Raw genomic sequence first — 12,418 nt, 5'->3', positions numbered from 1 at the left:
TGAGGTCAGTGGTGAACACGGTTCTACTCATTGCTGACTGCAAAATCTGGGCCTGTAGGTTTCTAGCGCACTTAAGTCTATTGAGAATCTCAAGAGAGTAGGAAAAACAGATGATGTAAGAAACTGCTATGTTTAAAGATTTGTATGTGTTCTGTAGAAGGCTTGTGTGTGGCTGGTTCGAGAAGTCACTAGAAGACTGCCAAATGATTTTCATTATAAATTTTAATAAGTCCTTTGAGATTTTCCTTCTATTTTGGACATTCTGTTCTAATCACAGGTTCAGCTGAAAGAATTTATGGAAATGTATTGACATGAATGCTGATTAAGCATCATCATTTTTTCCAGAGTGGGTCTTAATGCACTGTGGAATACTTGTCGTCTTAGTAGCCTTCTTCCTGACACTAGTTGGGCCATGTCAGCCGCTGGATAATGGTTTGGCAAGAACACCCCCAATGGGCTGGATAGCCTGGGAACGCTTCAGGTGCACGACAGATTGCAACTCATACCCTGACCACTGTATTAGGTAGGCACTTTACGCAGCATCTGGACATTAGTGAACTCTGTGACTTCTCTTTTCATATGTGTTTCATACCAAACAAAGCAGATTTATGCAAACCACAGTTTGTGAGCCAAAATGTGAGCCACCAGATTTTGCCAACAAAATCCACAAACTCCAAGCAACCAAGCATGATTTATCACTATCTTCCTTGCTCCCTCTGTTAAAAACAAGAAAATGCTGGAAGTACTCAGCAGGTCAGGCTGCATATGTGGGAAGAGAAACAGAGTTAACATATCAGGTCAAAGACCCTTCTCTTCCCACAGATGTGGCTTGACTTGCTGAATATTTCCAGCATTTTCTGTTTATATTTTAGAACTTCCAGCATCTGCAGGTTTTTTTTGATTTTAATTAACTTCCTCATTTGTTGTTTGTGGTTGTTCATGGTGCTGTTAACTCATTGGTGAATAAATCCATATCAAAATGCCAGATTTAAAGAAAGACATATTTACATAACACTGATCACAATCTAGACCACCCCAAAGCAGTATGGAGCCAATAAGAATCTTTACTAAAATGGTCATGGTTGTAATGTAGGAAATAGCTTGAGAAATATGCAACTTCATGTGAATAACGATTTAAACTTTATATGTGATCCTTGAGCTGATAAAAACAAACTTCATGATGTGTCTAGCCTTGTGGCTTTTACAAGACCAAGGATTGAGGTTGTTTCTACAAATTTCAAATTATGTTTTGCTGTTATGTATTGTAATCTGTTTTAATTTTAATTGATTTATAAGTTGTGGGTCTCACTGGCATGGCCAGCATTTATTGCCAATCTCTATTGATCTTGGGAAGGTGGTGAGGAGCTGCCTTCTTACACTGCTGCAGACCTTCTGGTGAAGCTACTCCCACAATGGGCAGGGAATATTGGGACTTAGATCCGGCAACAATGAAGGAATGGTGACATATTGTGCGTGACCAGGAGGGAACTTGAGGGTCGAAGTCAAAGTTGAGTTTATTGTCATATGCACAAGTACGTGTATTCACAGGTGCAACAAAAAACTTACTTGCAGCACCACCACAGGCACATAGCATCATATAAGCAGCATTCGCAGGAAAAACATAAATTAAGCACAATTTTTACAAGAAGGAACACAATTAGAACAAAAAAAAAGTCAATTTCAGTGCAAAGTGGTCAAAGTGGTCATAGTGTTGCTAAACTCTAGTGACCTTGTACCAGTCGGTTCAAGAACCAAGTGGTTGAAGAGAAGTATCTATTCTTGACCTGGTGGTGTGGGACTTCAGGCTTCTGTACCTCCTGCCCAATGGTAGCTGCAAGAAGTGGTTCTGGGTTGAGGAGATGTTATCGATGAAGCCTTGGCAGATCGTTGCATTTTGTAAATGGTACACACTTCTACCATAGTGGGGTGGTAGGAGTAGGAGTGAGTCTGTGGGATGGTTTGAGGGACTGAATATTTAAATGGAGGATATAGTGCCAATTTATTTTGTAGTTTGGTCTGGCTTAATAACAAGGGCCAGTTCAATTTTGAGCATGTTTATTCCTCTCTAAGACATTGTGAAATCTTACCACTGCAAAATAGCAGATGGTGCAAAGTATATTACTCAAAGTAGCGCAGTGAAGAATACAAACAATGTTCACTAGCAGTGCAAGGAGTGTCACAAGGAAACACTGCTATTGTACTCATTGATGTGTCTCCTATAAATGAGTCAAGAGAAGCAAATGGGCTAGCTTCTGGAGACCAATGACCCATTAATTCAGGATCATCTGTATTTTACATTTTGGAAAGAGTCCAAAAGCTAGGCTATCTCTTGCTGATATTCCAATAAGAAACATTTATCAGTTTCCAGGAGTTCCTCATAATACAGGATCAAGGGATTTCTAGGAAATTCTTTGCACTTTTTTCACATCACCCGCACACCAAAATGTTCACATTGAGGTTACCTCTCATGTTTTATTTTAGAAATCCTGCAAGCTCATGGGTGGATAGCTCAAGGCACATCTGCAGGTACAGGCACTAGTCAGGAGTGTAATGGAATATTGCCTACCTGTCTTGATAAGTGCAATTCCAAAAATACTCAGGAAGCTTTGATGCCATCTGGGACAAAGCAATCCATCTGACTGGCACAGAATGTTCATTCCTTTCACCACTGGTGCACAATAGTGGCAGTGTGTACCATCAAGAAAACGCACTGCATTTACTTGTCTAGGCTACTCTGATGGCATGTCCCATATCCACAACATCTACCATTAAGGAGGACAAGAGCTTCAAGTGCGTGCAAACACCACCATCTCTGGGTTCCCGTCCAACTTGCACACCATTCTGACTTGGAATCTCCTTTCGTTCATCCTGGAACTTCCCATGCAACAGCACTATGTGGCTCATGAAGGTGGCTCACGACCACCTTCTCAAGGGCAGTTAGGGATGGGGAATAAATACTGGCTTTGCTGGCAACACCTGCATCATGTTGAAACAATATTCATAACTATAAAGAAATCATTTTATATCCTCTTGGCTTTTCCTCCCCAACAGTGAAGAATTGTTTAAGGTGATGGCAGACAAGCTAGTAGAAGATGGCTGGAAAGACCTGGGATATAAATACGTAAACATTGATGATTGCTGGTCAGCCATGGTGAGAGATGTCAATGGGAAGCTTCAACCAGATCCAGAACGATTCCCAAGTGGTATTAAAGGACTGGCTGATTATGTGAGTGACTTTCTCTTCTAACGTCTGTGGTCACAAGGCTCAGATCACAATGTTTTGTCTGTGATACTCAGCACAGCTCTGAAATATGATCCAAAGGAGAAGGACATCAAATAGCATCGACTTTAATGGGCTGGTGTCATTTGTATGAAGCATTAGAGTTGTATTTCAAATGCCAGGGTAGAAATGACCTGACAAATACCTAGAAGACTAACTTGGCTATTCTTTGCTTGTTTACGGATGAGGTACAAAAAAAAAGCAGAGAAAATTGCAATCCATGGGGAACTCCCATTGCACCAGAATCGAGAAAGCAGTCGGGCTAGTTTATCAACTTCATTGTCCCACAGAGTGGATTGATGACCCATTGTAAAGCTCACCTGATTTTCACCTCAGTGAAATCATTTTTATTTTCATTCATGTCATGTGTTTTGCTTGTTATAAATTTTGATTTTAATATTACCACATCAGACAATTGTAGTAGAATCTAAAATAGAAAAGGTTCTATTACCAAGTAATGGACAGTAATCCAGAAGTCTCTTGCACAATTGTTACAGATAATTGAAATTAGTTAAAACTTTATACTTTTGGACAAATATATTTGGCAAAAGTAATTGAAACTCTCTTTTAAATGCCCAGATTTGATCTTGTTTTAATGCATTTAATTTTAATTGTTCTTGCTTCACCTTTGGGATCAGCTAAGGATGACAGAAAGGTTTAGCTGGAATTAGCCATTAACCATTTGTCCCATTAGTCCTTGTCAATGTACCAAGACTCCTCCACTCATCCCATGAGACACTTTGTACCAGGACTCATTGTCAACAAATACTTTAGTCCCCATTATTCTGTAAAATGTTTAAAAAGTACGGAGTGCTTAAAAAGTTAAAACACCATTTGTTTACTACAGTGAAATGAATCGTGTTGATAATCTTCTCCAGTGAGTCAGACACTTTCTTAAAGTGGCAGATGAAGTATGTATTTATCTTCTGACTATAAGTACAGCAAAAGGACTAAACAAAGTGATGTATTTATTCAAGTTGAAGCTTTATTTACTCCCTGACCTTTATTTATGCTAGGTTCATTCTAAAGGGTTGAAGCTTGGGATTTATGGAGACTTGGGTCACTCAACCTGTGGTGGGTATCTTGGTACCTTACTGGAGACAGTTGACGTTGATGCGAAGACATTTGCAGAATGGGAAGTAGACATGCTGAAGCTCGATGGCTGCAACTCCAACTCCACTGAAAGATCAATAGGTACTTCTCTGAGACTTTGTAGTGGCAACATGCCATTTAATCTACCTTACTGAATAAAATGGAAGATGCTTGTTAAAAGATCATTCCCATTTTCAAAAACTTGAGTTGGTTGTGCACTAACATCCTAGTAATTGAATAACTCAATATTTTACTCTATGTTTCAGTTTGCAATATTGTAAATAACATTGAAATTCTTTTCCTTCAGAAGTCTGTCATCAGAATGAAAACAAAACATAAGTAGTGACTAAGTTGCAAATTATTGGCAAGGACTATAATTAGCACCAAGATTGCTGTTATTTCTTGTTCATCAAAGCTAATGTCAGTATTCTATTCCCCAGGTTATCCAAAGATGAGCCATGCTCTCAATGCTACAGGGAGACAAATTGTCTATTCTTGTAGCTGGCCAGCTTATGAAGATGGTTTACCACCAAAGGTTGGAGAAAGAAGTCTTTTATTTCCTTCTCTTAACACTTTAACAACTCTATCTCGATGTATTTTCAACTATATGAGTGTGACGCTGTATCATTTTGGCTCAGTGTTGTCAAGCAGTATTTGTGTTCATCTTGCCAGTAAATTATTGCTTTCATTTTGTGCCTAAAAGTAGTTTCTTTTTAACAAAACAGGAATAATTACAAATAAAATGTAAAAAAAATGTGCAGATACCCTTGGTGATCTATCACTTTCACATCAATGACAAGCGTTTTCAGATGAACAGATATGAGTGATTGTTGTGTTGCTTGAGCACACTAACATCAAGCTACCCAGGGTCACTGTAGGGTGGTGTGAAGCTGTTAAGAAACTCCCAGTTGTTTAACCAGAACAGCCAGAACCTTTAGCAGTCAAACCCATCAATATTTTAGCCTCTTTCTCATATTCTTTAATATCTCCATAACTCCTTGAGCTTTCTGGCATTTCATCATCTCGACCTCTGAGTGCTCAGTTTTAAGCTCTTCAAATAAATCGATGTGGGGCTTTTCATTAGGATTAGTTGCCCAGAACCATCCTCTATTGGTGCTGCTGTTGCATAGTGGCAATAGCACATTGTATGCAGCCCCAATATTCATTTCATTGAAATCAGTGGAAGGATTAGAGCACAATGGGAATTAGATGGTAGTATGTAGCACTTCAATTGTACAGACTGGGGATGAATTCCTAGGCAGTTATCTTCTGTAAAGGGTTATAGTGCTCTACTTAATGTCCCCCAATTCCAGACGAAAGTCTGCATGATGGAAAATTAAAGTAACCTATCACCTGAGTTCACTTGCAGCTTGTGTCTTAACTTACACCCTGTCCCATTCACCCATCACCCAGTCCCAACTAGTCTGCATTGGCTGCTGCTCTGGCAATGTTTTGAACTTCTCGTTTTTGAGGTCCTTCCAGAGCTTCACACTTCCCAGTCCCTATAATTTCTACAATACTCTGCATTCTTCCATTTCAGCCTCTTGCATATCTCCAACATGTCTTCCTCCACAGTTACATCCATGCCCCAGGTTGTGTTGGCCCTATGATCTGGATTTTTTGCCCAAGACCACACTGCCTCTCTCTTTCTCCTTTGCTCCAATGCATTTATGACACTAAAGCCTCCATATAAGTTGCATTGCTGCTAGCTACCCATTATTGTACTAAACACTTTCTTTGTATTCTACCTTCCTTCAGGTGAATTACACTCTAATTGGTGAACTCTGCAACCTTTGGAGAAATTATGATGATATCAATGACTCATGGAGTAAAGTGTTAGCGATTATAAATTGGTTTGGAGATCACCAGGAAGATTTGCAGCCAGCAGCAGGTCCAGGAAGATGGAATGATCCAGATATGGTACAACAACCGTGCACACTTTGCAACAATTTAATTGTTAGTCACCTGTTGGGGTATGCTCTTCCTATTCCCGACACCTAGGTACACAGTGGACAGATGGGCAAGAGAGGGACTTACTATGAGACAAAATCACATGTTTAAAATCAAGTTGCTAATGCAAACTATTATAATAGGAATTAATTCAGTGGAAGGCAGGTCATAAATAAGTCACAGGATATATCAGTTGAGGTATTATGCAATGCCTCAAACTATTTATTATCAAGGGTACTAATTTACACAGCATTTTATGGTTCCCAGTGCATTGGAAATTGAATTCCCTTTATTCCAAATTTAACCTTGAATGTACATAACAATGGAGCATCCACAGGCTTCTAGAAGGAGATTTCCAAAGATCTACAACCTTCAGAGTAAAGAAATTCTTATTATCTTTTTTCTCAATGGCTTACCTCTTATCTTATGACAGTGGCTCCTAATTCTCGATTCTCCAGCCTGAGGAAACCATGACTCAGGCTCGACTCTGTCACTGCATCTCAGAACCTTGACTGTCTCAGTGTCACTAAGTGTAAAATGTGAAATGGACTCCCATAATCCTGGCTATTGTCCATGACAAGTGTGGATTATTGGCAAGCATGCGTCACATTGTAAGAATATGTAAAAAGAAAAAAGATTAGCGAGGGCAGGCATGGGCCCCTTACAGACAGAGACAGATACATTTATAATGGGAAATAAGGCATTGACAGATAAATTAAGCAATTACTTAGTGTCTGTCTTCACAGAAGACACACAGAACCTGCCAGATACATTAGAAAATCAAGGGTCTAGGGAGAATGAAGAACTGAAGGAACTATTTGTTTAAAAATAATACTAGAGAAAAGTTGGTGAGTTTGAAAGCTGCTAAATCCCAAGGATGTGAAGACTTACATCCCACAGTTTTGATAGAAGTGGTTTTAGAAATGGTGGGTGCTCTGGTTATCATCTTCCAGTATCCTATTGATTCTGTACTTCTCCCTATAAGTTGGAGGGTAGCAATTATGACCCTGATCTTTAAGAAAGGAGGGAGAGAGAGAAAACAGGAACTACCGACCTATTAGCTTAACATAGGTGGTAGGGAAAGTGCTGGAATCTATAATGAAGGATGTATAGTAGAACACCTTTAATAGAATGAGATGATTGAGCAGAGTCAATATGGATTTATGAAAGGAAGATCATATTTGACTGATCTGCTGGAGTTCTTTGAGAATGTGACTAGTAGAATAGATGAGGGGGGAAACAGAGGTAGCTGTATGTGTTTTTGTTTGGAGGGCATTCAATTAGGCCGCACGCAGGAGGTTGATCGATAAGATTAGAGCAAAAAGAAATGGGGATGATATACTATCATATATATCGGACAGAAAAAAAGAATGGGAATAAATGGGTCATTTTTAGACTGGCAGGCTGTGACTAAGCTGGGTACCTCATAGATCAGTGCTTGGGCCCCAGCATTTCACCATCTATTGTTGGGGGGACTCAATGTCACAGTTCAGTGTTTGCTGATAATCGAAAACTAGATGGGATTGTGAATGTGGCAGAGGATGTAAAAAAGCTTCATGGGGATATGGACAAGCTTCTTACAAGTTGGTAGGAATATGAAAGCTGAAATATAATATGGAAAGATGTGACATTATCTACTTTGGTGAACCTACCTGAAAAGCAGAGAACTTGCTACGTGATGAGAGACTGGATAGTGTTGATGTTCAAAGGCACAAGGTGCGTTTGTACTGGTCACTGAAGACCAACATGTAGGTACAGCAAGTGATTAATAAAGCAAATGGTACATTTGTCTGTATTAGGAGAGGGTTGAATACAGGAGTAACGAATTTTCAGTGCCTCAGTGAGGTCACTGGAGTATTGTGTAAAATTTGGTCTCCTTATCTAAGAAAGTCAAAGTCAAAATTGAGTTTATTGTCATACACACAAGTACCTGAAAGGATGTACTTGCTATAAAGGGAGTGCAGCAAAGCTTCACCACATTGGTTCCACCGATGGAGAAACTGGATAGACTGAGACTGTATTCTCTCAAGTTTAGAAGAATCAGGGGAGATGTCATCAAAAAATACAAAATTCTCAAAGAGCTTGACAGGCTAAAGTCAAAGTCGAGTTTATTGTCAGATGCACAAGTACACATATGTACAGGTGCAAAGAGAAACTTACTTGCAACAGCATCACAGGCACATAGCATCAGAGACACAGCATTCACAAGAAAAACATAAATTATTCAAAATTATACAAGGAAGAACACAATTAGAATGAAAAAAACAAAGTCCATTGTAGCACGAAGTGGTCATGGCGTTGCTCTACTGAAGTAATGGTTAGGGTTGTGCAGGTTGGTTCAAGAACCGAATGGTTTAAGGGAAGTAGCTGTTCTTGAACCTGGTGGTGTGGGACTTCAGGCTTTTGTTCTCCCTGCCTGATGGTAGCTGCAAGTAGATGGCATGGCCTTGATAGTGGGGATCTTTGATGATAGATGTTGCTGGATGCAGGGTGGAACTTAGTGCTGTCTGAGGAGTCTAAGACCAACAGGCCCAGTTTCAGAATAATGGGTAGGCCATTTTAACACTGAGTAGAGGAGATATTTCTTCATTCAGTGGGTGGTGAACATTTGGAACTTCCAGAAAGCTGCAGAAGTTATTACGTTCATTCAAAACTGAGATAAGTAGATTTCTGGACATTAAGGGAATCAATGGGAAACAGGGATAGTTTTTGAAAATGGTGCTGAGGTAGAAGATGCCGTGATCACTTGAAGATTAAATCAGGCTTGAAGGCTCAGGTGGATTACTCCTGCTCTTATTTCTTATTGTGCGGTGCATTTATTGGTTAAAAGACTGGGAAAATTCCTTTTGTTATAAACCATGTTCCCGCACAATGTCTCCCATACTTTAGGAACATAGAACATTAAAGCACAGGAATAGACCCTTTAGCCCATGATGTCTTTGCCGACCATGACACCAATCCAAACTAATCCCATTGGCCTGCACATGGTCTATATCCCTGCATTCCCTGCCTGTTCATGTGTCTGTACGATTGTCTCTTAAATGTTGCTCTTATATCTGCTTCCACCAGCTCCCCAGGCAGCAGATTCCAGGCACGTACCACTCTCTGTGTAAAAAAAAAAATTTGCCTCATAAATCTCCTTTAAACTGTGCCCTCTAATATTTGACATTTCCACCCTGGGAAAAAGATTCTAACTATCTACCATATCTAAGGAAGAAACATTTTTTCACGTGAATTCTAAAATTAAGATTTAGAGCCAACATTTCAAAGTATCTAATTGACCCTTGTCCTTCTGTTGTCTACAGTTAATAGTTGGTAACTTTGGCCTGAATCAAGACCAGTCTAAAGCACAACTGGCAATCTGGGCAATATTGGCGGCACCTTTTTTTATGTCTAATGATCTTCGTACAATCTCTGCTGATGCCAAGTCACTTCTGCAAAACAAGTTGCTTATCCATATAGACCAGGACAAGCTAGGACAACAGGGTGTTAGAATTAAGAAGGTAACCATAGTTTTGTTTTCATTTGTATGTTGAGAAGATTGGGGTAAGGGGGGGGGCTGAATTAACAACACCACTTTATAAAATCATTGAAGTTTAAGGCACAAAAGGAGGCCATTTGGCCCATTGTGATCATGCTAGACAAAAATGGAACTGTAGGTTACTCCCATTTCCCAACTCTTGATCCATAGCTTTGCAGATTACAGCTCTTCAGATCCTTGCTAAATGTGACTAAAGTTTCTGCTTCCACCACCCCTGCAGACAGTGAGTTCTGTACTTTAACCACTCTTTGGGCATTTAAACAAAATTCTCAACTCCCCCCGATGCATCTATCAATCTGGTAAGGGAACTAGGTCCTTTCTGTTCACTCTAACTAGACTTTTCATAATTTTATGCATCTTAATTAAATCTCCCCTTGTTCTCACTTGTTCCAAATTAAAAATCCCAGCCTTGTCACTCTTTCTTGATAACTACAAACTGTGTGTATATATATAGCTGGCTATTTTGATATCTTAGTTTTAATGACTTAGGAGATATTTCTTATTATTTTTTTTACAGATTATGAGTTGCACATAATGGTAATGAAACTGGAGAATTGAGATGTATTTGAAGTATAAGGCTCCTGACAATAAATTGTACCTAAACTATAATTATTGGCCATTGGATGAAGTTTGGACCCATAAAGGAAATGTGAAACCAGCTTGCATTCCATTACTCAAGTTCTTCCACTAATTGCTGTTACTGTGCCTAAGTAGCTCATCAGTATTACCTTGTCATAGTAACCCAAAGCTGAGCAAACCTCAACACTTTAATGATAGCACCATCATAAAACAACCTAACCAACTAATAATCTAAATTCATCATAATTCAACTAATGACTCAACATTTCCTCCTGTGTAATTCGTTCATTTATGCCAATCAGGTTGTTCCCACTTGCTTAATTTGCTTCACATTTTTGATATCCTCATGCATTGTTGTGAAAGTTAGCGAACAGCCCGATCTTGTACCCCTTGGTGCCAGGAAGTGAGGAGGATTAATTATCCTGTCGTTTCTCTTCACCCTTCTTGCCTATTTCTGCTGTGTCCTTCAGACCAAGAACCAGCTATGTAAAGATGTGGTAGAAAAACACAATTCCTTTGTCTTTTTGGCTCCGAATGTAACCAGATTATCAGTTTTTGTGACATTGTTTACCCCTATACCATATAATGGTGCAAGTTGATTTAAAGCCCTAACTCTTAATTGTAGTAACAACACTCACGTAATGCTGGCGGAACTGAGCAGGTCAGGCAGCATCTATGGAGAGAAATAAACAGTTGACCTTTTGGATCGAGACCCTTCATCAGGACCATCCTGATGAAGGGTCTCGATCGGAAAGGTCGACTGTTTATTTTCCTCCATAGATGCTGCCTGACCTGCTGAGTTCCTCCAGCGTTTTGTGTGTGCTGCTCCAGATTCCAGCATCCACAGAATCTCTTGTGTCTTAATTGTAGGATGAAGATTTCCAACTCTGGAAGAGGAAGCTCTCTCATGGACAATTTGCTCTGGCCTACCTCAACACAGCGGAACTAGGTGAAGCTAAGTCTTTCACACTGAGCTTGCCTCCTCTGCGTATTGAGGGCTGTTCTCATGGATACAATATTTATGATGTTTTTGACAAGAAGCTTGTCGCTTTTCTTACTTCAAACCATACCCACAGTTTTAGAGTCAATCCAACAAGTGTTGTTCTTTTCTTTGTTCGACCCATTTGTTAACGGTCATGACTTTTATATCTGAATATTTGATATAAAGCTAAACGAAAAAAAATGCTGCTTAATTTATTGATGCTTTAAATATGTAATACACTAGAGCAGTGTTGTTTCTTAGTCTACTGTTTATTTGGTCTTCTAATAATCATGATAAGACACAATGAAAACATAAATGTCCACATATGTAACATTTCAATATTTCATGTTATATGCAGGTTGAAATTCTAATGAAATATGTTACTCAAGTGGTAACTTTTCTTGTCTGCCTTGAAATTTTATACCGGAATGGAAATGGCAGCTTGGAGGTTAACTATTTTGTCAATGGAAGATAGATGAAGGTCTGGATGCTGTAATATACAGTAATCGAGCCCAGAGATGCTGATAATAAAGTCTGATATGTCATGAAAATGCCAGATGTATCTAAAGAAAATGGTCCCTAGTTAATTTGAAAGCCTTCCCTGAAACTGTTTCCTCCAAATCACTGACTAGTAAAGACCATGTTAGATCTACCCAGTATTTCATTGATGTTTCAACAAGAGATTTTTTGAAAAGTCTTTTTCCATTTTTGATCTAAATGATACACAGACAAAAGGAAATGCTTTACACAGATCCATTTATAACATATACTTTTTTTTTCTTTTTGTGCCATCAACCCTGCCATTGAAATGAATAAAAACAGCAGCATGTGATAAATGTATTATAACATCACCAAATATTTTATTACGCCCGAATTGAATATATAAAGAAATGAACAATGATTATTCATGCCAAAATATTATTACAATAGAATGCCAGACAGTATTTTAATTATTAAACAGTTATTGTAAAGCCTTTTTTACTTTGACTGAACT

General features: G+C 39.0%; 1 protein-coding gene across 1 annotated transcript; it reads left to right on the top strand.

Annotated features, from left to right (window-relative positions):
- The first annotated feature begins 356 nt into the window (after positions 1-356).
- On the top strand, positions 357-11,573 carry LOC127573233 (alpha-N-acetylgalactosaminidase-like). Its single transcript, XM_052021256.1, has 7 exons — positions 357-523; positions 3,052-3,226; positions 4,297-4,474; positions 4,813-4,907; positions 6,131-6,292; positions 9,628-9,825; positions 11,313-11,573. Exons 1-7 carry the CDS (start codon positions 357-359, stop codon positions 11,571-11,573), a joined length of 1,236 nt encoding a protein of 411 aa, XP_051877216.1.
- The last annotated feature ends 845 nt before the right edge of the window (positions 11,574-12,418 follow it).

This window comes from Pristis pectinata, chromosome 8 (genome assembly GCF_009764475.1).
Source record: "Pristis pectinata isolate sPriPec2 chromosome 8, sPriPec2.1.pri, whole genome shotgun sequence".
Lineage (NCBI taxonomy): Eukaryota > Metazoa > Chordata > Chondrichthyes > Rhinopristiformes > Pristidae > Pristis > Pristis pectinata.
Note: the sequence above shows the minus strand (reverse complement) of the source record. Positions and strands in the feature narration are given on the sequence as shown.

Bases quoted from the DNA above. Each gene is read 5' to 3' on its own strand.
- LOC127573233 (XM_052021256.1), top strand. From the start codon at position 357: ATGCACTGTGGAATACTTGTCGTCTTAGTAGCCTTCTTCCTGACACTA. The intron at 4,908-6,130 runs GTTGGAGAAAGA...ACCTTCCTTCAG, and splicing joins AAGATGGTTTACCACCAAAG to GTGAATTACACTCTAATTGG. The intron at 9,826-11,312 runs GTAACCATAGTT...TCTTAATTGTAG, and splicing joins AGGGTGTTAGAATTAAGAAG to GATGAAGATTTCCAACTCTG.